General features: G+C 49.0%; 1 protein-coding gene across 3 annotated transcripts in view; it reads left to right on the plus strand.

Moving 5' to 3' along the window:
* The window catches only part of LOC127198621 (death-associated protein kinase 2-like), a 106,607-nt gene that overhangs the window by 68,271 nt on the left and 11,565 nt on the right, over nt 1-26,771 (plus strand). For 2 of the 3 annotated variants that reach the window (XM_051156658.1, XM_051156659.1), the window contains one exon: nt 10,139-10,277. The exons of the other annotated variant lie outside the window; for it this stretch is intronic. In XM_051156658.1, coding sequence (XP_051012615.1) covers nt 10,139-10,277 — 139 coding nt within the window. The remainder of the gene's footprint in view (nt 1-10,138; nt 10,278-26,771) is intronic. 3 annotated transcript variants of the gene reach the window in all.

Below are 26,771 nucleotides of genomic sequence, written 5' to 3' on the forward strand. Positions count from 1 at the left end.
GCTAAGGCTGAGGGTCACATGGCATGCACTAAGGCTGAAGGTCACTGCTGATTCCCAGCAGTTAGTGACAAGCCCGTCTTCCTGGGAAGGCCAGAGGCACTTCTTTAATTGGCTATCTATTATCACCTGCTGTATCCCCCAAACCACAGGAACTGCAAAGAAACACACCTACAACCCTCTAGTCTAAACACAGCCGCTGGTATTTCTCTGTGGTTCCTCCCAACCTTTATCACTTTGTATATAATTTTATGATTTCCTGTTTTACTTTTTTCTCCAGCTAACAAAGTACCATATGTAGCCTTTTTTTCCCAATTTAAATAACTGTATCGTCTCTTATTAAATTATACACAGGTGTTTCTTTATTGCTGCACATTTGCTTATAATTTTCCATCTGCTACCCTTTCCAAATTTTCCTGATTAAAAACCTTTCTTCACAATGTTTCCCGCCCCCGCTCCCATTTTTTTTTTTTTTTTTTGAGTTAGTTATTTCAGCTGAATCTTCAGGAGACATATAACGGTCTTGGTGACATCATTTCCAGAGGGTATAGAGATACAGGGACAGGGCAGCGTTCTTTCTTTCTTTCTTTTCTTTTCTCTTTCTTTCTCTCTCTCTCTTTTTTTTTTTTTTTTTTTTGGCTTTTATCAAGACAGGGTTTCTCTGTGTAGCCCTGGCTGTCCTGGAATCATTTTGTAGACCAGGCTGGCCTCAAACTCACAGCGATCCGCCTGCCTCTGCCTCCCAAGTGCTTGGATTAATGGTGTGCACCACCACGCCTGGCAGGACAGTGTTTCTGTTTGCCCTCAGCCTTGGCAGCTGCGGGTCATTTGTTTTAAAACATGTGCCTTTCTTTATTCATACAAATCAGTATGTTATTGTTTTAATTGGCTGTTCTTTAACCACTGGGAAAAAGGACTGTTTCCCCCTGTTTGTGGAACCCCAGCATTTGGGGTGTAAGATGCTTCTGCCCTGTCTCCTCATGACCAGCCAGTACTTCTATGCTGTCATCTTGAGTGCAGGTGCACTATGGGCGATGTCAGTCCCCACACAGGTTCTTCTGGGACTTGCTTTGCTTGTTGAGTTCTAGCAGTCCACAGTTTCTATCTCCTCTCTTACTTCTAGTTTGCCTCGTTGTGTTTGGGCTGCCTGGCTGAGGAACACTGAGGCTTTATGAAATTAGAAAAGACTATGCTCAGACCATGCTTGCTGGGCTCTAAGGAGGACTTGGCTGGGGAGGAGGACTTCCCAGGGGAGGACTTTCTTAGGGAGGACTTTAGAAGATTTTTTGCTTGGACGGGGTGACTCTTGTTCAGCTAGAAGTTTCTGGTATGTCTGAGAGGACATAAGTGTTAGTGTACACTTGTTCGTTTTCAGAATTTACTTGTTTGTTTTTCAGTGTTTTTCTCAGATGGCTTCTAGCTGATGTAGTCCAGGATGGTCTAGACCTCCTGACACTCTCAGCTCAGCCAATTAAGTGATGGGATGACAGATGTATGCATTTATAGATGTGTGTCACCACATGTGTATAACATGTGTGTGCACATGCGTGTGTTCAATATGTGTACACGTGTGTGTGGAGGCCAGAGGAGGACATCCAGTGTCTTGCAATACCATTTTCTTCCTTGAAACAGGGTCTCTCCCTGAACCTGGAGCGGGCCTGGCAGCCAGCAGCCCTCACGGATCCTCCTGTTTCTGCCTCCCACAGTACTAGCTAGGGTACAGGTGTGCATGGCAACACCCAGCTTTTCACATGGGTGCTGAGGATTTGAACTCGGGTCCTTGTGTTTGTAGAACAGTCACCCTGACCGGCTGAGCCATTTCTCCATCCCCTCACTCGCAGTTTGGGTGGGTGAATTGACTCTAGTCCGAGTGTCCTCTTCAGCAGCTGGTGTCTGGTATGGTGCTTCCTTTACTTTCTGCTGAAGAGGCCAGTACAGGAAGACATGCCAAGCCCTGACTCCTGTTCCTGTCTTTATCCCACCTCCGGCCTTCTTGGGAGCTGGGTCACGGCAATTGAAGGGTTAGGGTTAGGAAGGATTTGTTGTCTGTGTAAGTTGCCTTCTGTATAGCACTAAGCCTACATTCAAACCCCAGTAGCTGAACTCACGGCATCTGTGGAGAATGCCCCTTTGCAGCTCTAAATGCCTGGGGCCTCCTGGACGCCAGGATTGCAGCGAGTAATGCCCTGGCAGGTGCTCCCAGGTGATGCTGGTGTGATGCTAGCAGCTGTGGTAGCCTTATTGTTCCATCATTGGCTATGCAGGTCATTTATACACAGAAGAACTCTGGAAAGTGTTTCTCCAGGTATAAGGTGTTCCAACCTGCAAGGGATAAGGGGCTGACCCTGAGAACACTATTACAGAGGGTAGGAGGCTAGACTCTCGACCTTTGCTCTTCATATTAAACCTGGAGGGGTTTGATTTGGGGTGTGAGCTGAGGGAAGCTTGGAAGGAGATGGGAAATGACCCAGGACAAGGTCGCAGAACTGAGAGGCTCTTGGTGAAAACTCTGTTGCCGGGCTTGTAAGGACAGCATGAGTTCATGGCTTCTCACACACTAGGCAGGTTTCTACCTTTGAGGTTTAATCCCCAGCTCAGTGTTTGTTTTATTTTATTTTATGTGTGTGGATGTTTATCTACCATATGCATATACACACATGCCTGCAGAGGCTGGAAGAAGGCTTCAGCTTTCTGGGTACTGGAACCATGGACAGTGCTCAGCTGCCGTGTGAGTTCTAGGAATCAAACTCAGGTCCTGTGGAAGAGCAGCAGTTCCTTGTACTGAGCCATCTCTCCAGCCCTCACCAGTGCTGTATATTTTTAAAAATGTATTTTCATTATTATTATTATTAATTATTATTATTATTATTAGTTTTTGTTTTTGTTTTTTGAGACAGGGTTTCTCTATGTAGCCTTGGCTGTCCTGGACTCTCTTTGTAGACCAGGCTGGCCTTGAACTCACAGTGATCCTCCTGTGTGCCACCATGCCCAGCCCATTAATTTTTTTATATAACTTTTTATGTGGCCGTGGCAGCCCTTGGAACTCTCTCTCCATTCAGCCAAGGATGGCCATGATCTACTACTGATCTTCCTGTCTCCACGAGTCCTGGAATTATAGACATGTGCCCCCACACTGAGTTTCTGAAACATAGGTGCAAACCTACGCTTCCTGTGTGCTAGGCGAGCGTTGTACCAGTCGAGTCACCAAACTTCCACTGAAAGGGGGCTCTGCACACAAGGTGTTTCAGAAGCCATCTGATCTGTGTGGAGAGTGACATGGTGGAGCCCAGAGTGATGGTGGCTGCCTCTGCAGAGGCTTTTCAGAGGCAGTGTCTGGGTGGCTTTGAGGTGTCCTCATTTCCTGAGTCACTTGGGCTTCACAGTGTAGAGAGAGCGAGGTGACAGGAACACATGCTGGACTTGCACGCAGGTGAGGTGGCTTGAAATCCTGGTTTTATCACTTACTAGCCGTGTCAGGGAAGAGTCACTTGCTCTCTTTGGCCCTCAGTTTCATCCGAAACAGGGATAGAGAGGTAATCTGCACTCCTCCAGGAGGATCCGAGAGTCAAGTGGGAGAATATTCCAGAAGGCATATTGTAGGAATGGTGACCTTTAAGTAAAACCTTGAGACCTCCTCCATCACTGCACGCCTGCAGTGACACTGTACTTGGTGTTTACTTCAAGGACTTATCAAGGGAGGGCCTCCCAGCTCTGATTCAGCCTTGTGTCTGGATCCCTCCCAGCCTGAAGGTGGCCAGGAGACATCGTTTCTCATTGTTGTTTCAAGGAAAAAAAAAAAAAAAAAGCTGACATCTGGGAACTTGCACACAGCCCATCCCAAGGTTAAGGTCATGGAAGGATTGGGCCTCCAGCCTAGCCTTTTTGGGGGACAGACTCAAGGTGTCCCTCGCAGCAACTGTGAGGTTCCAGTGCCTGCCCCGAGTCAGGGTGGGGACAGGATGCTGGATGATGTCACCATGAGACAGAAAATGCTGTGCTGGACTGTTCTCCAGGACCTAATCAGCTCTAAGGGTCACGCCCAGCCCACTTGGAGCAGAGAGGTCGGGCAGCATAAATAGTGAATGAGGAAAAGAAGCAGAAAGGAAAGGAAAGGCCATGAGTGCTCCTAGGTATGGTGGAGGAGAGAGTTTATTATAGACATGTGGGAGAGCAGAGCCAGAGGTGGGCACATCTGGGAGAGTCCAGAGTGGCCATGGCCCCAGAACCATGTGAGGACAAGGGGAAGAGAAGGGAGAGAGGGGAACCAAGTTAGTTCAGCAGCCAGGAGCCCAAAAGAACAAGAGGATAGTGGGCAACCAAATGTCTGGGCAGGAAGGGTAGCCCCGCCCCTGGGCTGGAAAGTTCAGGGTAGAGGGCAGAGTCCCTACCTGTAACAGGTAGGGACTGAGGGGTGCTGGGAAAACCTGGAGGCCAGGTCTACTTTGATTTGTTAAATAGGCACCTCAGCCACATGTCCTTGATTTGAAACTTAACAGAGGGCAGGTTTGCTCCAGTGTGCCCTTGTGTCTCTTGCTCCCCGGAACCTAAAATAAACGCTAGCCCTGTTGTGATTGAAAAACACCCTGGCAAAAACAACTTGAGGGATGACAGGTTTACTGCGACTCATAGTTTGAGGGTGTTGGTCTATCGTGGCAGGGAAGGCCAGCTGGTCACATTGCGGCCACAGTCTCGAGTCAGAGAACAATGAGGGTTAATGCATAGCTCACGCTCTCTTTTTCACTCACTCCAGTAGAGTTAAATATTGACCACATGTAATTCTAAATTATCTAGTAGCCACATTAAATAAGTAAAAAGTAAAAGGTGAACTAGTATTAATAATAATTTTATTGACCCCCAACACATATTGACTTTAATATATAGATGGTGTGAGGTTACTAATGTGTAATATATAAATTCTAAGTCTACATAAGTAGATCTAGACTCAACACTTGGAACACATATCTGCTTGTAGGTATTACACTGGTTAAAGCGAACAGTAAACTCGTGCTTAGTGAAGAAAAGTTACACTGCATGAGTTTTTGAATTAAAATTAAATTAAATAAAATTCAGTTCCTTAGTCACATTGGCTGTGTTTCAAGTGCTCAGTAGCCACATATGTTTAGTGGCTAAATGTTGTTGAACGGACTAGACAGAGAGGGTTAATGAGATGGCGTCAGCAAATGAAGATGCTAGTTCACAGGCCAGGACATTCCTGTGCACCATCATGGAGGTGTGGGAAAGGTTGGGAAGGGCGAATTCTATAGTTTTCTAGAGATTAAGTCTTATGTGTAAGTTAGGGACCCTGCCTAGATTATGGTGGAAGAGGGCATTTATTATTATTATTATTATTATTATTATTATTATTATTATTATTATTATTATTATTATTATTTTGGTTTTGGGTTTTTTTGTTTGTTTGTTTGTTTTTGAGACAGGGTTTCTCTGTGTAGCCTTGGCTGTCCTGGATTTGTAGATCAAACTGGCCTCGAACTCATATCAATCCACCTGCCTCTGCCTCTCGAGTGCTGGGATTAAAGGCATGTGCCACCATGCCCGGCGGCATTGTGGTTTTAAAATTCATTGTGTTGTAATAGGCCTTCCTATTCCAAAGGAGCAAACTGGGAAGGAAAAATGAGTGACAGGTCTTAAGTGAGTCTAAGACCACGTGCGGCTCAATATTTCGCTCTTCGGGCCCATCAGGGCACAGATACTGCATAACAGCTTTGTTTCTTTGCTGGGAGCCTTCTTTCTTCGCTGGGAGCAGTCCACACCATAGCCCTCGCCATGGTTGCCTAGCTATGGTTCTTCCAGACAAGAGTGGTCCACTGGTCTGGAGTCTCCAGGCAGCCCCATTCCCATGGCCTGCTGGGTATTACTGGCACAGGTGCTCTCTCTGTTGGCCTCCACCCCGACTCAGTTCTCTTTTCAGGGGCCACCAAGCTCTGAGGTATCCTTTGAAATCCAGGTGGAAGTGGCCACTCCCCCACAGCTTTGCGTGGCACAAAGCAATCCCTTCAGGAACTGGTGGGAGCCACACCTGGGGTGACTGATGAGCGTGGTCCTAGAGTTCAGGAAGCAAAGGCCTCAACATGAGCTGGTGCTGGGCATTTGTGGGGCCCTTCCTTTGATAGGGTTCTGTCCTCCAGGCCCCCAGTGTGGTCCTGTGGTGGGAATGGAGCTCTTTTCCTATATGAAGTCCCAGGTGACTTGAAATCACTATCTCATTGTCCCAGACAAAAGGCCCTTTGTAACAGTTGACTAATCTCCTCCATTGTTTTGATGAATAACACCTGGCCTTGCTTGGGATTGCTGATCCATGTAAATCTCCTTATCAGGCAGGCCTCAGCCCCACCTGTGTTCTCTCCACAGTTTCTCGTGTTTTCCTTCCCGGTAGGACCAGGCTGGAAAAAAACAAAACAAAACAAAAACAAAAAAAACAAAACAAAACAAAAAAACCTCCAAACTTTTACGTTTCCTTACTTTTAAAAAATTCATAATTCTATTTTAAAATATTCCTCTTTAGGCCAGTGAGATTGCTCGGTAAGTTAGTGTGTCTGCCACTGAGGCGGACAACCTGAGTTTGAACCCTGGGACAATATGGTAGGAAGGAAGGAACCACCTCCTGCAAGTTGTACACACACACACACACACACACACACACACACACACACACACACACACACACACACACACACACACACACACACACTACATTAAAAAGAATTCCTCTCCTTTTACATTTCACTGTGTCGAGAGGACCCAGACTGCTTCAGCAGCTCTGTGCTTAGACATTAATCTCACCACTCACAAGTTTGACTTTCCATAAGACACTGAAGGAAATCCAGTGACATTTCTCTGCTCTTTTATTACAAGAATGGTAACAAAATACTTCCCTTGATGCCGTGCTCCTCGCTTCTATCTGCAAGCCTCATCAGAATGGCGGCACCGTCTGTATTTCTCCCTGGGTCCTATTCAGAACCACTCAGCTACTTTCAGGGTGTTGGGACTCCCCTCCTTTCCTTCCCAGCCCTCTCTTCCCCAGAACCATCCTCTGCAGTTCACTTACAGCACTGAAGACTTATCCCAGGATGCATTTCACAACGCATCTGGCCCCAGCGCCTTACCTACCTCTGAAGCCACTTCCATATTTTTAGTTTAATTTGTTTGGGTTTTGGTCACAGTATCGCCCCACTCAATACAAACATCCCACCTTAGGGTCTTCAAGCAGCTATGCGACAAAATACCACAAACTGGTATTTATTTCTTACACTTCTCAAGGCTGGGAAATTCAAGAGCAAGGCACCAGGAGCCTTGTCTGGGGGAACTTGCTTCATAGATGGTGGTCTTCCTGTATAATTGAAAGGTTTCTGTTTGGGGTTCACAGGAAACACGGGGCGGGGGCAGATTGTCCTTTGGGGTAAGAGATTTATTAGAAGAATTATTAGGGCTGTAGATAGACAGGGAGATTTGGCAAAGGCTTTAATGAGAGTTTAGGCCTACAAGGGGCAAGTGATCTCTTGTGTAGGTCTCGGAGGGGACAGAGAGTGATGTCATACTGCGTGATTGACATAGCCCATGGCACACGCTTGCAGTCAGGCTGTGTCGGATTCCTTGGTGGTAGGGGAAGGAGGAAGATCTGGCCCTTTAGTTAATATGTGTGTCCGTCATACAGGGTAATGCTGCCTGAGCCCCTTATTGCTTAGGGTGCTTACATAGCTTCCTTTGGGGAAGTGAGAATTACGGGCTCACAGACAGCCACAGCAGGGCAACTGTTACTTACTTATATCGACCGCTGAGGCCGGAGACAGAAAGAGGGTAGCCCAAACCCACCCATTAGTGCCTCAGCAACTGCTAGTTCTTCATCAATTACTTTTGTTTCATTTTGGTTTTGTCCTTTCTGAGTTAGGGTCTCACTCTGTCTCCGGCTGGCTAGATAGACTGGGCTGGCCTCAAGTTTGTGACAATCCTCCTGTTTCTGTCCCTCAAGTGCTTGAGACTACGGGGACGTAATTTTAATTATTACACATACCGCACTTCACGCAATTATTTGTAAGTTACAGAAGAGCTAAGAAAAGCCAAAGAAACCACATATATGATATATATGGTACCACACATGATATATATGGTACCACACATGATATATATGGTACCACACATGATATATATGGTACCACACATGATATATATGGTACCACACATGATATATATGGTACCACATATATGATATATATGGTACCACACATGATATATATGGTACCACACATGATATATATGGTACCACACATGACATATATGGTACCACATATATGATATATATGGTACCACATATATGATATATATGGTACCACACATGATATATATGGTACCACACATGATATATATGGTACCACACATGATATATATGGTACCACACATGATATCATGCTTCTGTGATAATATAGGATCATTCTACATAGCCTGGAGCCTTGGAACTCACAAAGGTCTGTCTTCCCCCATCTCCTAAATTCTGAGATAAAAAGCATGTACCACCAAGCCTGGCTTAACTGGTAGAATTTTTAAAAATAATGCAGATTGATGCCAGGGCTGTAAAGTGCTTGCTACATAAGCATGAAGGACCCAAGTTCAAATCCTGAGCTCCCACATTGAAGATACACATCTCTCATCTCTGCACAGGGGAAGAGGAGACAGGAAGAGCTTGCTGGCGTCCAGGCTAGCTGACTCCCTGAGCTCTGGGTTAGCGAGAGGCCTTGTCTTAAAGTATAAGGCAGAGAGTACTTGAGACAGACACCTGTCATATGTGTCCTGCTTCTACATGCATGTGTACATAAATGTATACATGTGCAGTACAAGGTGTAAAGGGTCAATACCCATGCAGAACACACCATGGGATCAGACACTAGGTCTGGAGAGCTTCCAAGTGGGCGGTACCACAAGCAGAACAGAAGGAATTTGTTACCTGCTGGTCTACAGGGCACAGGCATATTGGAGGGGTCCATGACGTGATGGGCTGGTGTGCCTTGGGTGGTCTGTGGTTTCTCCTTTCGTGAATCTTGAGTGAGGAGATGGTGTCATTCATTGGTCTGGTGGGTGCAATGAATTCTCAAGAGATAATTTTTTTGTTTTGTTTTGTTTTTGTTTTTTTCAAGACAGGGTTTCTCTGTGTAGCCTTGGCTGTCCTAGACTCTCTTTGTAGACCAGGCTGGCCTGGAACTCATAGTGATCTGCCTGCCTCTGCTCCCCGAGTTCTGGGATTAAAGGCGTGGGCCACCACCACCTGGCCTCAGGAAATGATTTTTTTCTTAATGCAAATAATTCACTTGTCCTTCTCTGCCTTCTGGGTGTGCGGGACAGATGGCGCTTGTTCATATGTGTAAGTGAGATACCAAGTCAGGGACCGGGGAGGTGGCTTAACAGGTAAAGACGCTCGCTTGCTACCAAGCCCGATAACCCAAAACGAACATGGCTGGAAGGAGAGAACGGACTCCAGCAAGGTTTCCTTTGACTTCTGCTTGTGTGCCATGGCGTGTATGCTGCACCCTCACCAACTAACTAGCTGGATGCATGGTCATTCTTCCTTATTAGCGTTCATACCCAAAATGGAGTGACTTGGGACAAGCTGCTGCTCTATCTGAAATGTAATTCCCATTAGGGCACGGTCTGCTCTCTACAGAGAAAGGGTCATTTCCAGGGTAAGGAGGGACCTGGGCCTAGAACACTAGCAGAGGCCTCTCTGGGTTGGGTTTTTTGTGGAGAGGGGAGTTGTTTGTTTGTTTGTTTTTTCTTTTGAGACAAGGATTCTCTGTGTAGCCTTGGCTAACCTAGACTCACCTTGTAGACCAGGTTGGCCTCAAACTCACAGTGATCCGACTGTCTCTGCCTCAGGAGTGCTGGGATTACAGGCGTGCGCCACCATGCCCGGCTCTCTGGGAACACCCTAATAGAGATTCTTTACTTTGAGGCCTAACAGAAAGACAGAGGCAAAGCCAGTATTTGGTGCTGGTTAAACCAAGCTCCACACAGGACTAGGGAGCTTCCACCTTCTAGACCATCTGAGAGTCAGGTGTAGGGCCTGCACCCATGAGCCAGGCCTCGCAGTGTACAGAACTAACTGGGCCTGGCCCTCCCCACCTGTGTCTTCCAGGGTGTCCGGAGGAGAACTGTTCGATTTCCTGGCCCAGAAGGAGTCCTTAAGCGAGGAGGAAGCCACCAGCTTCATTAGGCAGATCCTGGACGGGGTGAACTACCTCCACACAAAGAAAATTGCGCACTTTGATCTCAAGGTCAGTCAGGGGAGTAAAGTGAAAGAATGTTTAGGTAGGAGGGACCCTGTCTCCTCATCCTCCATAGGAGGGGTGCAGTGTCTGCAGTCCCAACCCCCCCAGCCCCCCAGCCCCCCCTTCCTTCAACCCCAAACCCTGACCTTGGGGAGAGAAACGACCTGTTGCAAACATCCACCTCAGTTTCGCGTCTCCTATCAGGCTTTCTGTGCACGCGGCCGACTGCAAGAAGCTCTTTGATCAGCTAGAAACACTTGCTCTCTTCTAGGGAGCAGGTGAGGCGTACTTTAAATAAAGCAGCAGCATTGAAACAAAACTCATTTCACAAGAGGAAACTTCCTGGCAAAAGGAAGAGCGAGGTCATGAGTGGGCAGAGCCAGCAGGGTTTGCAGAATTGCTGAGGTTGGCGGACACTCTAGAGCCAGTACAGCGTGGCCTTCTGTGTCTCCTCACCCAAGATTATGGATCTTGGAGCCCAAGGAGCTGCCTGCTCCGACCTCACCCCAAACTAGAGCCACAAGACTGCTTCCAGGGCCCACAGATCATTTGTGGTAACTGGTGTTCAGGGTCGGGAAAGTTCACCGTGACCACGTATAACTGCAGAGAGTATACGACTGTGGCCAAGGCAGAAGAATCGCTCCCTGAGTAACTGAGCTCAGGCCCAGATGGGCCTTTGCAGATAGCTGAGTCCTCGTGGTCCCTTCAACTCATGAATGCATTCCTGTTGATGGAGGCCACCCGCTGGCTGTTTGTTGCTATTATTTGCTTCTTTGTTTGCTTTTGAGTCATACTCTTAGATAGCCCAGACTGTTCTCAAACTTGCTGTTCAGCTAAGGCTGGCCTTGAACTCTTGACTCTCCTGCCTCTGATTCCCACATGCTGGGCTTACAGACGTGCACCAGCGCATCTGGCTGCCTATGCAGTCTTCCATGTGGAAACGCCTGTGCTCTTCTGTGCTCTCTGCAGCTTTCCTTTCTGGGCTTAGCTCTTCTCTTTTTCTTTTTTCTTTTCTTTTTGGTTTTTGGGCACAGGATTTCTCTGTGCAGCTTTGGATGTCCTGGAACTCACTCTATAGACCAGGCTGGCCTCGAACGTATAGATTCCCCTGCCTCTGCATCCTGAGTGCTAAGATTAAAGGCGTGCGCCACCACCCACCTGTGTGGCAAGTTCCTCTTCCCTCAGGAGATTGGTGCAAGAGAGCTCGTTCATCCTAAGAGTTGTGATAGAGGGGAGGGGTGGGGTGGGGGTGAGCCAAAAGGACGGACCTCTAACTCATCCTGAAGTTATCAGAGAGGGCTGCCTGGGAAAGCTGGCATTTGAGTTTCCTAAAGAGTGGACAGGGATTTGCAGAGGGAAAGGACCACCTGAGGAAGGAAGACCAGCCGCGTACACGATCACAGCAACAGCACAACGCACTCAGTGAAGTACAGAAAAAGGAGATGTGCACACGACTGGGGAGAGGCCAGAAGGCAACTGAGAGACGCGGAAGCTGGGCCGAGGAGGATGCCCTTTACCTGAGGGGGCCAGGGTGGCAAGCATGTGTTTCATCTTGATCCCTCCGACTGGGAGGACAGGTAGAATGGGTGCAGCCAGGCGGCTGGGGGCTCAGCCAGAAGACTTATGCAGTAATCTCAGTGAGTTATGAGAAGGGACAAAGGTCAACCTCAGAAGCGCTTAGGTGCCTAATTTCATGTGAAGGAGGAGACAGGATCCACAATGACACCAAGCTGTGGTGTGAGGGACTGATCCCGAGAGAATGTGACAATGCCCACAGGCTCACAGCAGCCACACCGGGATGCGGGTGCAGTTCCCGTGCATAGATCCCGTCCTGGCTCTTATTCTAGCATGCGTCCCCCTCATACCAGTTGTCACAGTTTTTAAAAGGTGCTTGTACTGAAGATGTCTTACAGAGTCCCCTCAGGTGTCACAAAATAAAAGTTGGGTTTCTAGTGGAGGATGGGTCTGGACAAGCTTTTGGACAGTAGGGTGGTGATGTACCAGGTGGGTAATGGTCTGCCAGGACTGCCATCTGGGCCTCCTTCCTGACAATACTTTGGGCAACTAGCTTATTTTCTTGGGTTTTCACTGGCTCCCTTTGTTTTTTCTCTAGTGGTTGTTAGAAGTGGGAGGGTGTGCTCGGGTGAAGGGCAGCCTTGGTTGGAGTCAGCTGTGTTGGGCTTTCTGCTTCACCCTGCCATACACCGGACAGCCGAACCTTGGTTTTTCAGCCCTGCTGCAGATAGTGCCACCTGCCTGGCAGAGTTGACCTAAGAGGGGAGCAGTGCTAAGCAATGCATACAGAGTGCGTGTTGTGTGCTGTTATTGTTACCTCCCCTCCCAGAAGGGTGGAAGAGAAAACACAACTCTTCTTACAATGTTTTGGGCTCTGCTAGACCAGGAAAATAAACTCGGTAATGCAGAGAGCTGATACTTGCTGTGAACGAGGGTGGCTGACGGGGCTATTTCTGCCTCTCAGGCTCAGTCTGGACATTTTCCATGGCCTAGCGACAGTCTGAGTTCACCCTGCTGGTGCACGTAGGGTGAGGATGCTGCTAAGCCCACCCATAGCCACGCCATGCATCCCCATTGTCTGATTGATATATATATATATATAAAATCTTTGTTTGTTTTTCAAGACAGAGTTTCTCTGAGTAGCTCTGGCCATCCAGGAATTTTCTCTGTAACCAGGCTGGCCCCACATTCAGAGATCCACCTGCCTCTGCCTCCCAAGTAATGGGATTAAAGGTGTGCTTCATGACTGCCAGATCCACCCTGAACTTTCCGATGTCCCCCTTCTCGTGGGTTCCTTGGCCTAGGCCCAGAAAGGCAACTTTGAGAACTGATGAGCAGCATCTGGACCACAAACAGATTTTCCTCATGGCTGTGGAGACACCTTGTGTACCCAGAATGTGCCGCTGCACTGGAATTTTCCACCAGTTTGGAGGACTACAGCCGGCTGGTAACCTGGAAGAGGTTTCTTAGTCCCATGCTGGTTCCTACCATCTGAAAGTCACGTGTCCTCCTTAGCTTGCCTTGTCTGCGTTGAGCAGCTCTTTCCCCCAACTGCCTTGTGTTCTGTTACAGGGAAGCCTGGTTTCCCTGGGATGCAGCCACCTGGCCATCTCCTTGCCCCATTTGGTGTCTCTTCCCTGGGTCCTCTTTCCAGCTTGAAGGAGCCATGGCTGAGGAGGGTGAGCTGTCCTGTCTGACCTGCCTTTGTGATGTGAACAACCTCCTGGGGAGCGGCCTTAGTTTCTCTGCCTGTGATAAAAATTCTCGAGGGAGAAAGGGTTCATTTCAGCTCAGGATTCAAGGGCACAGCACAGGATGGTCCATCAGGAAGTCATGGCAGCAGGACTTTGAAGCAGTGGGGCATCATATAGAGTCAAGAAGCAGAGAGAGAATGTTGAGGCGAGGGCCCCACCCACAGTACCTGAGGGTCTCTCTACATCCATTGACATGAGATAATCATATGCATAGGCCCACCTTCCAGGGAATTCTAGAGACCGTGGATGACCAGGGCATTCCTGCTCATCCTATAAGACCCAGCAGAAATGTCCTTTCCTCTGGAAAGCCTCTGCCAAAAGTGTAGCTGAGAATTAGGCAGCCCCTTTGCTTCTGTTGCCCTCGGTGCAAACTTCTTCTGGGAGCACTGATCTTTGCGAATCACTTCCTGTTGCTCAGTACCTGACGTAGGGAGAGTCGCTCGGTGCTGAGCAAACGATGAACAAATGAACGAATGCCTTAGTGACAACCAGATGCAGCTTTGGATGTTGTGGTAACTCAGCATCCTTTCATGAAAGTACGAAAGAGGTTACAGGCAGGGTGCAGTAAGTTCACCAGTGCGCACATTTATTAAGGGCCTACTACAATCCAGGGGGACAGCGCTTAGTGTGGCACAGTCCCTGCCTTCCAGGATCAAAATGTCTTCAGAGAGATGGACATAGTGAGGTTTGGTGAGGAGGCCCTCTGCAATAACTCAGTCCACTAACCATGCCCACTTCCAAGGAGTGAGCTCTTCGCCTCAGACAGAGAGGAGACCATTTCCGAGCGTGCGATAAACTGGACACAGACTTGGGTAGGGTTAGGTGGAAGAATAAATGTTGTTACTTTATTAGGAGAGACACAGGCTGACTGCCTGTGGGTATTAGGAGAGACACAGGCTGACTGCCTGTGGGTATCAGGGACCATCAGACAGGATGTCCGTAGGTCAGAACGCCAGGAAATAGGCCTCAGAGCTACCTACAAACCTCACCTTTGTACGTGGTCTCAGTACAAATAAATATCTTGTAAAGCGTGTTTGTATATGGTCTTGTACTTAGTTTAGAGAGCTTCTCCTCTGGGCCTGGGTGTATCCTTTTCCCTCTCCATCTGCCAAAGCTAGCCTGAGAATGCTCAAGTAGAAGATGGTCCCCAGGACTGGTGGTATATTAAAGAAAAAATAATAAATCTTGAGGAATGACTGAAGTTGTACATAATCCGGAAGCCCAAAACTCTGAGGAGGCTTGTTCTTTATGGACGCTAGTAAGAACGTGAGTTCCAGAACAGGAATCCACCCCCCAGACCCCAAGCTACTTTACACCCGGAACCATCTTTAGTGCTGTCCTTGTGGCCACAGTGTCCTAGAGACCGCTAGTCAAGCTTTCATAAGAGTGATAATGGTGACACTTTAAAAATAGTATTTTCTAGAGTGCAGCTTGCTTACGGCTTTTTTCCTTATTTGATCCTCATGGCAGCAGAAGGTAACGTCATTTTTTTACAAACCAAACAGAGAGAGTAACACAGTCAAGAGCACACAAGTATCAGATGACAGAGTGGCACTTGCTAGCCACACAGTTAATCCAAGGTCTGGTCTTGTCTGTCCTTTTTGTTTTGTTTTTCTGAGACAGGGTCTCATGTAGGCCAGTCTGGCTTCAGACTAGCCACATAGCCAAAGATGACCATGGACACCTGACCTCCTGCTTCTGCCTCTCAGAGTGCTGGGATGACAGATGTGTGCCACCACTGTCTGGCCTAATCTTTTTTATTTTTTTTATTTTTTTTTTTTGGTTTCTCTGTGTAGCCTTGGCTGTCCTGGACTCACTCTGTAGACCAGGCTGGGCTCAAACTCACAGAGATCCACCTGCCTCTGCCTCCCGAGTGCTGGGATTAAAGGCATGCGCCATCACGCTTGGCTATCTGGCCTAGTCTTATTCCTTTAAAAAAATATATCATTTTATTTAACTTTCTTTTTATTAATTAATTTTATTTATTTACATCCTGGTGGAATCTCTCCCTTCCTCCTCTCCTCCCACTCCCTCCCTCTCACCTTCCCTCCCTCCCATCCTCCCTTTCTTCTCAGAAAAGGGAAGGCCTCCCATGGATATCAACCTGCCTTGGCATATCACGTCGCAGTCGGGCTAAGTGCATCTCCTATGGAGGCTAGACAAGGCAGCCAGTTAGGGGAAAGGGATCCAAAGGCAGGCAGCAGAGTCAGATGGAGCTCCTGGTCCTGCTGTTAGGGAGTCCCTCATGAAGACTGAGACGCACAACTGTTTTATATGTACAAAAGGCCTAGGTCCATCCATCTATGCTCTCTGGTTGTTCAGTCTCTGTGAGCACCTACGAGCCCAGGTTAGTTGATTCTGTAGTTTGTTTGTTTGTTTTTCCATGTCCTTGAGCCCTCTGGCTCCTTCTTTTCTTCCTCCCCATCTTCCACAGGATTTCCCAAGCTCCGCTTAATGTTTGGCTGTGGATCTCTGCATCTGTTTCCATCAGCTGCTGGGTGGAACCTCTCAGATGACAGTTATGCTAGGCTCTTGCCTGCAAGTATAGCAGAATATCACCAAGAGTGTCAGAGGTGGGCTCTCTCTCTCTCATGGTATGGGTCTCAAGCTGGGCCAGTCATTGGTTGGCCATTCCCTCAATTTTTATCCCTGTGCAACTTGAAGGTAGGACAGGCTACCTTCCCTTTATGTGGCTAATTTCCCACCTGGTTACATCATTTCTAAAATTTTAGTCTCATTTAAAAACTGTACATTAATAGTTAGTATGTACATGCGTTGCCACGTCTGTCTGATGCCAGAGTCATCCCTGGTGACAAAGGCTGAGTGCTCACTCACAAAGAATCACTGTGGTTCTCTGCAGAGCTTGCCTTACAGCATTGACTGGGAGCCCACTCCTGGGCTTGGAGTTAGTTAATTTGGTATTTTTAATGTGGTCCTCAGGAGATTCTAAGAAGCAACTGGCCTCTGGATCGTTGGGGGCCCCAGACACAGCATGGAACCCAGAATATTAGTGTCCAGGTCAGATCTTCATGGCTTAGACGGGAGCAGTAGCCAATCCCACCCTCACCTAGTATCTCCCCGGATCTATATGTGGAGATCCCAGAGCAAGGGTTGGTTGACACACTGTACAGACTGAAGCCTGTGTGCCGACTGACCCATCACTGGACACTAGTGGTCCTAGCATGGGCCTTGACTGTGAAGGTTTAGAGTGAGATGGGGTGACACACCTATTATCCCAGCACTTGGGAGGCACAGGCCAGAGAGGACTACCAGCCACGTCTACATAGCAAGTTCTAGGCTAGCCAGAGCTCCCTAGTGAGAACCTTTCTCAAAAACAAAGTGCTTCTCCTCCTTCCCTGTAGAGCAGAGAAAGCACAGATGGTGGTTTTCTTTCCTGCTTTTCCCAACAGAGGGCAAGGGGTCAGAGCCACACGGTGGCCCCTCTGCTGGCCAGTGGGTGGAGGCTGCGGTTTGACAAATCTAAGGGTAGCTGGGGTCAGCCCTTTCCTAAGCCACAGCTGTGGCTCTTCTGGGAAAAGCAGGGAGCCAGGGCAGCACCCTGAGGCACCAGAGCCAATGTGAAATGCCCACTGTGCTGGCAGGCGGGTGGTCCCAGTACATGGCTGTGTCACCAGAGGAAGGGAGGGGCCTGAAGAGCAGGGAACACACAGATGTAGGCTCAGCTCAAGCCCCTACTGTTGGCTGAGACACCTTCACAAACCCCTGACCTCTCTTGCCTTCGTTTTTTTTTCCATCTGTGTGGCCTGAACCATGACAGGATGGTCTCACACAGTGGCGATCAGAGGACAAGCATGATGGCTTTACAAACCGTTAAGTTCTGAGAGTTTTTCTGTATCATCTACATAATGTGCTAGCTAGATGCTATGAGGACCATTGGAAAGATATATTATTTCTTCTTTCTTTTCTTTTTCTTTTTTTTCTAAGACAGGCTTTCTCTGTGTAGCCTTGGCTATCCTGGATGGGCTTTGTAGACCAGGTTGGCCTTGAACTCAGAGATCTGCCTGCCTCTGCCTCCTGAGTGCTGGATTACAGGCATGCACCACCTTGCCATGCAAAATATTTTTTCTATATGAATGCAATAGGGGAAGCAAGAAGCCTAGCACGATGGTTCATCCCTGTCACTCCTAGTGCTCAGAAAGTTGAGGCAGGATCACCGTGTGTTCTAGGCTAGCCTGTGTTACAGAGTGAGATCCTATCTCAAAAAAACAAAAACAAAAACAAAAGCCAGGCATGGTGGCACAAGCCTTTAATCCCAGCACTCAGGAGACAGAGGCAGGTAGATTCATGTGAGTTTGAGGCCAGCCTGGTCTATAAAGTGAGTACAGGACAGCTAAGGCTACACAGAGAAAGCCTGTCTCAAAACAAACAGACAAAACCAAAACCAAGTAACAACCACAAAAAACTTACTCCCAGAGTGCTTGGGGGCAGTGGTGCTACAGGTGGAAATGGCTCTCAGGTGCCTGGGGAGGAGAAATGCTGGGCTGCTGATTTAGGTCATGACCCCCAGGAGAGACAGGGTTTGGGCTGTTTTTGAAAGGATGGCAGATGACCAGACCCTCATTCTGAGAGGGAATCAACAGCCTAGCCACAGCGCTGAGGATAATGCCTATGGGCCATGGGCCGCTTTGTATAGCATGTTAGACTTTCCTCATAAGACTCTAAAGCAGCAGTTCTGAATCTGTGGGTCATGATGCCTTTGAGAGTTGAATGATCTCACAGGGGTCGCCCAAGACCACTGGGAACCACAGATATTTATATTACAATCCATGATGGTTACAAAATTGCAGTTATGAAGTAGCAATGAAAATTTATGGTTGGGGGGAGGTCACCACAACGTGAGGAACTGTATTTAAAGGGTCGCGGCATTAGGAAGGCTGAGATCCACCGATCTAGAAGTAGCTTTCATCATTGTTACTAATTTGTAGATGAGAGAAGTTAGGTAGCTTGCCCAGTGCCAGACTGCTGTTCATGGCAGAGTGGAGGGCGAGCCCAGATGCCAAGGCCTGCGCTGTTAGCCATTATCCACACCGACTCTCTGAAAACGGGGTGTGTGAGAAGTGCATGTGTCTCTGTGCTGGCTTATTCATCTGCTTGCTTGTAGCCAGTAATGGACACCTACTACAAGACTTGCCACTCTTGCACGCTAGAGACAGCAGTAGGAGGCAAAGGCCCTGACTTCCTTCCTGAACCAGTGTGGGCGGGACATGTAAGGAAGTGGTGGTTGTGCTGGCGGTGTTCTGCCAGAGGCATGTGTAGCGATTTCGCAGGCCTTGGGTGAGAACCGGTAGTGTGTTGGAGGCATAGACATTCTTGAGTGGGTGTTGAGTTTTTACTGTGAGGCAGAGAGGGGCTGTTAGGATGGGGGTGTCTTCTGGTCGGCGCGGTGGTGGCAGGTAGTGGGATGACGTCGATGCTGAGCTGGCAGTAGGGGGTCAAAGGGCCAGGAAGCCTTTGAATATGGTGTTGGACATTAGCTACGCTGGAGGCTTGAGGGTCAAGGTTGCCTATGACCAGTCTTGCTTTCTCAGGTTGCTCAGAGGTACCTGACCAATCTGGGGTTGGGCTTGGATCATCCAGGAAGTGTCCTTGTCCCCATAACACAAGCCTCAGTCTCACCAGCAGGGGGCAGACCACCTGAGGTACCTGGGGAGGACATTGGTCTGTGGCTCAGCGCACTTGAGCTCTGACTCTTCTTGACAGCTCCTTGGCCTCTCTGGGCACCCCTGCAACATGGCTGACTAAAAGATTGCCCAGATCCTGTGTAGCCCCCACATTGTAAAGCTAGGAGGTAAAACAGGGTGGGGAAGGGGATCAGGAGTGTGAGCATGGGGACAGTGGCTCATGCAAGGGCACGTTCTTCACAGACTCAGGCCCCACCCCCAGAGAGGACCCAATGGGCTGCAGCCTCTCTTGGAGACCGTACTCCTCTGCATGTATGAACCATTTCTCTGAACCCTCAGAACAATGCAATGACCTGCTAGGCACACCCCCACTTTATAGATAGGGAAGAAAGTCCTGTTCCCCACCCCACCCCACCCCCGCCAAGAGGCCCAGTGACTTTGCCCATGTTTTGTATTTTCAGTGGCACAGCTGAGAGGTGAACCCAGACCTGTGTAACGCAGAGCCCTTGTGTTCCGCACTTTACGTCATAGTCCCTGAGGTTGTCTTCATCCTGTCCCAACCATTGGGCGTGCTGGGCTAGTCCCATGGAGCATGGGTCCCCCTTAGAGGACTAGCTTCCTAGTTGGTACAACAGCTGGCACCTCTGGCAGGATCTGCTAGGACACAAAGGGGCACGTTGACTTCTCCCAGGCGGCCTGCCTGCTTGTCAGGCCAAGTTGGGCATGTCTGTTTTGACAGGTGGGGGCAATCCCACCCTACCACATCCCCCAGTGGCAGCACTCTGTGTTCTGGGCTGGGCAGCAGCACCTGAAGAATGTGGTGCCTCCCCCAGCCATGCTTTGGGGGTGATGTCAGGTGCGTAGGCGAAGTGAATACTGTTGGAGGAGGGAGACCGAGGTGAGGAGGGTGGGTAGAATTGGACTACCCACAGCTTCCTGGCACTACTGCAGCCTTATATTTCATTTCCTTCCTTACCTGAGGCATAGACACGGGATCCTTTTCATGTCCAACCTTGGGGCTCAGAGCAGCAGACATTTGCCCAGCTAGCTTGGAAATTTGCGACACCTCAAAATTGCTAGAGGGACTTTGGACGGCATCTGATGGCGTACTTAAGAGTTGGGAGCTGGGCCCAAAGAAAAGGGGAGGTCTGTTTATTAAGCTCAGCACCTTTGCTCGTGGGCCTGAAACTCTTTCCAAGTCCCAGTCTTGGGCTCTTGTCTACCACGGTGTTCTATTCAAGGAGGTGGGATCAGAGACCATGACCTGGGAACTGCCCCTTTGCCCAATCCCAGGCTTCCTTTCAGGCCCTATTAACAGCTCTCTGGCCAGGATGGCTCTCTGGCACTCCTGGTGGTGGGAAAGGGCTTATACCAGGCAGAGAAAGATGAAAACCCTGCCTGGAATTCTTTCACTGTATTTATGTGAATATTAATGGAATATTCAGCAGGCAAGATAGCAGAAGCAATGCTGGGAGCCTTGAATTGAATTGAATTTCCCTAGGGAGAAAAGGTCACCCACCTAGGAAAGTGTCATTACAGATGAGAGACAGCCTACAAGTTAAGACTGCCGGCAAGCATTGTTGGCTCCGGACGATTAGAGCCTTGAAAATAAGGGAGTAAAAGGAACAGGGTCGTGAGGCATGGCTTGGAAAAAACGAGGAGAAGAGCAGCTACAGCTCGGCAGAGTGTTTTCCTCAGGGATGCAGGCCCAGGGAGGCTACTCATGCCTATACGTGTATACAGGCATACCACATGGGCTCGGTGGAGGCAGGGGTCGGGGGATGGGAGGTGGGGGTTGACCGAAGCGTTATATGCATGTATGAATATTAAATAAAATCTTGAAAAAGAATAGAGCTGCTCCCAAGGACAGACCAGAAGTGATCTGAATGAGAGGACCAGTCCCGGGGGTGGAGTCCAGGTGTGGGGTCCAGGTGTGGGGTGCAGGTGTGGGGTGCAGGTGTGGGGTCTGGGTGTGGGGTCCAGGTGTCGGGTGCAGGTGTGGGGTCCCCTGCAAGGCTGGAAAGGTAGGTGGGGCGGGGCGGAGCAGGGATATGAGTGCCTCAGTCATAGGAACGGGCTTCTGGTGGTCACTGGAATATTTAACAAGACTGGCTGATGTAAGATGAGGAGCTGGACTGCTGGGGAAGCTCGCCTGCCATTGTGAGCTGACGGGCCTTGGGCAAGTCTTTTAGTTCTCTGTGCCTCAGTTCCCTGCATCTGTGGAATGGGAACGCTAGTAGCACCAACCTCTCAGGCTGGCTGCAAGGATCATGTAGAGCACCGAGATGAGTCTCTGGTCCCTGGAAATGGTCAGGCTGTTACTGGAGGCTGAGACAGCAAGAGAAAACCTTGGGAAGCAGGCTGTGGTGGCGTATGCCTTTAATCCCAGCAGAGGCAGAGGTAGGCGGATCACTGTGAGTTCGAGGCCAGCCTGGTCTACAAAGCGACTCCAGGACAGCCAAGGCTAATGCAGAGAGAACCTGTCTCAAAAAGCTCCCCCCCCCAAAAAAAAAGCACCTTGGGAACACTCCAGAGAAGGGAGCCCATGTTCTCCGGCAAGCCTGGAACCCCTTGGTGGCCTGGAAGCAGCAATATAACCGATCTGGTAGCAGAGAGCCAGTGGCCTGTCTGCTCCCAGCCAGGGCAGGTCTGAGTATACAGGGCCATCTCATCCAAGTAGCCCGTTGAGTAGCCGGTGAGGTGGAAACAAGAATCCCAGGCCTCACCACTCAGCAAAGTATCCCTGCGTCCCGAAGGCCACCTCCCAGGCTGATGCCCCTTCGGCCGTGCCTCTTTGTGTGTTCTCTCCTCCCAGGACAAACCACTTCCTATTTTTACTTATGTTTATGTCTGTGTGTATAATGCCACATATATGCAAGTGTCTTTGGAAGCCAGAAGAGGGTGTCAGATCCCTTGGAGGAGCTGGAATCACAGGCTATTGTGACCAACTTGACATGGGTGCTGAGGAAGGAACCCAGGTGTTTAGAAGAGCTTTTAAGCACTGAGCTGAATTCTCCTCTCCTCTGTTCATTTTTCTTGTCTGAGGTGAGGGCACTGAGCTTAGGGGCTCTTGAAGATCTGAGACCCAGGCTAGGGACATGGTCTGGAAGATGCTTCCTCTGCATGAGAGCATCCCCAGAAGAAAAGGCATCCTGTGGGTGGCAGCCAGGTGCCTGCTCCAGACACTAAGCTGCATGGGTTCCCCAGCTCAAGCAGGGAGGGAGGGATCACTTCAAGTGGTTCTCAACTGGAGTCACCACAACACGTGGAACTTATATTAAAGGGTTGCAGCGTTAGGCAGGCTGAGATCCACTGCTCTAGAGGGTGGAACAAGAGCATTGGGTATGACAGATAAATGTTTAAATCCCCATGTCCCTTGGCCCGCGTCTTGGCTTCTTTTTCAACAGGAAAGGGATGATAATAGCGCTGGAGGCAGCTGAGTGAGGTATAAACTATACCGTGTGTTTGGTTGGCACTAGGTGCTGGGTCTATACCATGTGTTCGGTTGGCACTAGGTGCTGCATATTGTATCGGCTTCATAAATGGTACTTGTCTTCTCTCAGGGAAATACTTAATGAGCACTTGGGGGCTGCCAGGCTCTGTCTTAAGCTCTGGGGAGATGCTAGAACCAATTGCTTAGGAAGCTTGAAGCCCTTTGGAGGGAGACACATAAGTAACCAGAGGAGCTCTACTTTGGAATGAGAGACTAAAGGAAGTGCTCTAGTGGGGAAGTGCAGGGTGTTTGGGAGCTGGAGAGGGAGGGTCCATCAGGCATGAGTTCTTGGAGGAGACTGACCATCTTAACTGAAAGGCGAATGGGCAGCACCAGCTTTGGGGAGGCGGCAGGACAGGGGAACAGGCAGGGCTGGAAGCAAATGGGCCTCTGGTAAGAAGATGTAGTCTTCTGCCATCCTTCCAAGCCAGTGGGCAGACCATTTCCTGTGCACCGTGAGCTACAGACGTGAGCCACCCACCTGGCTAGGGGCTGTCTCCTCTCTCAGGGCATTACTGCCTTAGAGATTTCAGCCTCAGTTCTTTGATGCCTCCTGTCTGCTGCTCTGCACCCCTGAAGATCTCCAGGGCTGGGGTGTCCATCTCTGTGGCCCATGGCTCCCACTGCATTATTGTACTGGGCTGGGTTCAGAGCTGAGGCAGTCAGGATAGTCTAGGGCCTGGCTTCTCCTGGCCTCATCCCTGGAGACGACGGTCCTGACAAGCTGGCTAATGACATGGGTAGCATGGAAGAGAAGCTGCCTGGTAGGGAGGAGCTGGATAGTGTGTGTGTGTGGGGGGGGGAGATATATCTCAGTGCAGGGAATAGCATGGTGCTCCTGTGACAGCCATCAGGGTGCGGGGCCAGGGACACTAGAATAGGGACACTAGAATGGGGCCACCCGCCTGGATCTTGTCTCCTAACCTCCCTCCTCTGCCCTCACACTCCCCTCTGCAGAGGCTGAAAATCTGATCCGCCTTGGGAAAGGACTTTGACACGTTTTCAAAATAAAGTTGAGAGTAATCTCCAGAGGGGAAGAAAAAAATAAACCAGCTTTAAAAATGCAATAGGAAATGTGTTATTTAAACAAACCAAAAAAGAAAAAAAAAGTGGAAAAATTGTAAGGGAGGGGACCTTAGCTCCCTTGAGTCTAAGTCTCTAGCTGCGGTGACAGGAGGTCACTGAGACTTCAGAGAACCAGAGACACCTGGTGTATGTATTGGGGGTGGGGGGATGGCCAGACTAAATTAAGCATGAGTTTAGGGCCATTCTCAGTGGGTCACCATGAGGGACCCACACAGCATTTAGGGTAGGAGGGCATCTTTTAGGTCTGAGCTCTCCCTCAAGTTGAGGATAGCTCTGGCCGGGGAGTCAGGAAGGAGAGCAGGGGCCGCTGGACTGCAGAGAGCAGCCAGATGTCCTGACAAAAAAAGCACAACAGGCAGAGGCCTAGGGGTGACCCAGGTCTGCTCGGGCTTGGGTAGGGCTGTTAGGAATGTCTTCTAGGGAGAGGAAGTTTGAGGAAGACATATAAACCCAGGCAGGATTATCCTGGGGCAGGAGGACCCGAAGACTTCAGGTGGAGAGAGCGGTGTAAGCAAAGGCACAGGTGGGCAGTCATCAGCGCTTATGGCAAAGTGGGACTCCTCGGCTCTCTTGAGAGTGGTTGCTTCCTATCCTCTCGAACATCTGTTTGGTTAACAGCCTTCCTGAGCTGCAGTCCACAAATGACACAACCTACCGCTTGCTGTATGTAAAGTATAGATTTTATAACCAAAAGCACAATTACTCACAGGGCAATTTTAGAGTTAATTTTAGAATATTTTTATCACCCCCTCCAAGAAACCATATATACTTCAGCAGTCCCTACCTGTTCCTCAGACTTTTGTTGTTGTTTGCTTGTTTTTAAAGACAGGTTTTCTCTGGATAGCTCTGCTGTCCTGGAACTCACTCTGTAGACCAGGCTGGCCGCAAAATCACAGAGATCCACCTGTCTCTGCCTCCTGAGTGCTGGGGTTAAAGGTGCGCACTACCACGGCGCAGCTCTCCCATCTTAAAAATATATATATATATGTGTGTGTGTGTGTGTGTGTGTGTGTGTGTGTATTTGTGTACATGCTACAGTGCACATGGAGGTCAAAGATCAACTTGGTGCCGTCAGGTCTCTCCATGTGGATCCCAAGGATTGAACTCACGTCTTTAGGCTTGGCAGAAAATTCCCTTACATCAGCCATTCTCAACCTGTGAGTACTGGCCCCTTTGGGGGTCACATAGCAGACATCCTGCATAGCAGATATTTATAATATGATTCATAACAGTAGCAGAATTGCAGTTATGAAGTAGCAACGAAACACTGTCATGGTCGGGGCGGGGGGCGGGGGGTCACCACAACGCGAGGAGCTGCATTAAAGGGTCGCAGCGTTAGGAAGGTGAGAGCCACTGCTTTCCATGCTGAGCCGCCTCCCTGGCCCTATTTCTCAAGTCTTATTTGACTACAAATGTACTTTCTGTCCACCTGCATTTGCCTAGTCTCTGTGTGTATCTCTTATAAACAGAATCCTGTATTATGTGCCCTTTTGTGTATGTTTCCTCTCTTTTTGCATGTTTTCTTTCTCCTCTCCTTCCTTTCCTCCTCCTCCTCCTCCTCCTTTTCAAAGAGGCTTAAGATACAGCCCAGGCTGACCTCAGATCCACTTCTATCTTCCTCCTTAGTACCCCAGGTTCTAGGGTTTCAGGCATGCAACCTGACACCTGGTTAGTGTAACACTTTCAGGCCTTATCTACACTGTAACATAGATCAATACTTAATTCCCTTTTATCTTTCATTTGTTTCATTCCTTTTTATCATCAAATAGTTTTCTTAGGGATGGTGAGATTACCCACCTCACATAAGAAAGGCCCTAGACTCAGTCCCCAGTCTGGAAAAAAAAATAAGTAATTATTATATGTGCTGTGGGCATGTCACACTTTATCTCTTCATCAGCCAATGGGCATCTTATACTTTGGGGCTCTTGTGGAGATACTGCCATGAACGTTGCATATAAGGGTTTGGGTGTGTGAAGCTTTTAGCACAGTACAAATGGAATCTGCGACAATGACAGAGTAAAGGAAAAATGACTAAGCAGATGGACCTTCTCATTTCCTGTCTTTTTTTTTGGTTGTTGTTGTTTTGTTTTTGTTTTTTTGTTGTTTTCTTTCTTTCCTGTTTGTTTGTTTGTTTGTTTGTTTGTTTTTTGAGACAGGATTTCTCTGTGCAGCCTTGGTTGTCCTGGACTCATTTTGTAGACCAGGCTGGCCTTGAACTCACAGCGATCCACCTGCCTCTGCCTTCTGAGTGTTGGGACCATTCCCTGTCTTGTCTGGGGACTTGGGTGGGAATGAAGAAGGCAGACCTCAGGTCTGTGTCCCAGATCCCCTGGGAGCCAGGAGAAAGATGACGAAGAGGACTGTGAGGGTCTAGTCAGTGCCTCCTTTTCTGTCAGCCAGGCCTGCATTGTTGTGTTAGGCCAGCAGCTGTTTCAAGGCCGGAAATAGCTTGGGCAGCTGGTATTTTCCCTGGAAATCAGGTGCATTTTTTTTCCTGTGTCCTGCCAAAAGCCAAAATTAGTTAAACACACAGAGAAAAGTTGATTAGTCTCAAAGAAAGTCAACAGGAACCTGGCTGGCCAGAACCAAAGAGGGAGGTCACACAGGCAGTCAAGGCAAGCAAGCCTTGTATAGACCTAGGGGAAGCCATGTGTCCCTCTCACATCGCACTCATGCAGGGAGGTGGCTACAGGTATCCGAGTGATCCCATCTGACGGATGAGAAAGCAGGGTACCACACTGAGGGGTCTTCCATTCGGAGACAGACAGGAAATTAGAGCCTGGTTCTCTAGTTTCACTGTCAGCACAGGGTTAGTACAAGCTGGCCTTTGACCCTGGTTGCTGGGTCTGAGCTCACAGAAGACCTAGAACACAAAAACAAGAACTTGGCTGTTTTAGTCTCTTCCCTTCCCTGCCCCCTCACCCCCCCCAAAGGAGCGTGAAGCCCTACCCCACCCCGATAGTTAAACGCAAAACTCTTAACTACTCTCCTGCCTTCTTCTGTTTGTTCT

Source organism: Acomys russatus, chromosome 14, assembly GCF_903995435.1.
Source record: "Acomys russatus chromosome 14, mAcoRus1.1, whole genome shotgun sequence".
In the NCBI taxonomy this organism is placed as follows: Eukaryota; Metazoa; Chordata; class Mammalia; order Rodentia; family Muridae; genus Acomys; species Acomys russatus.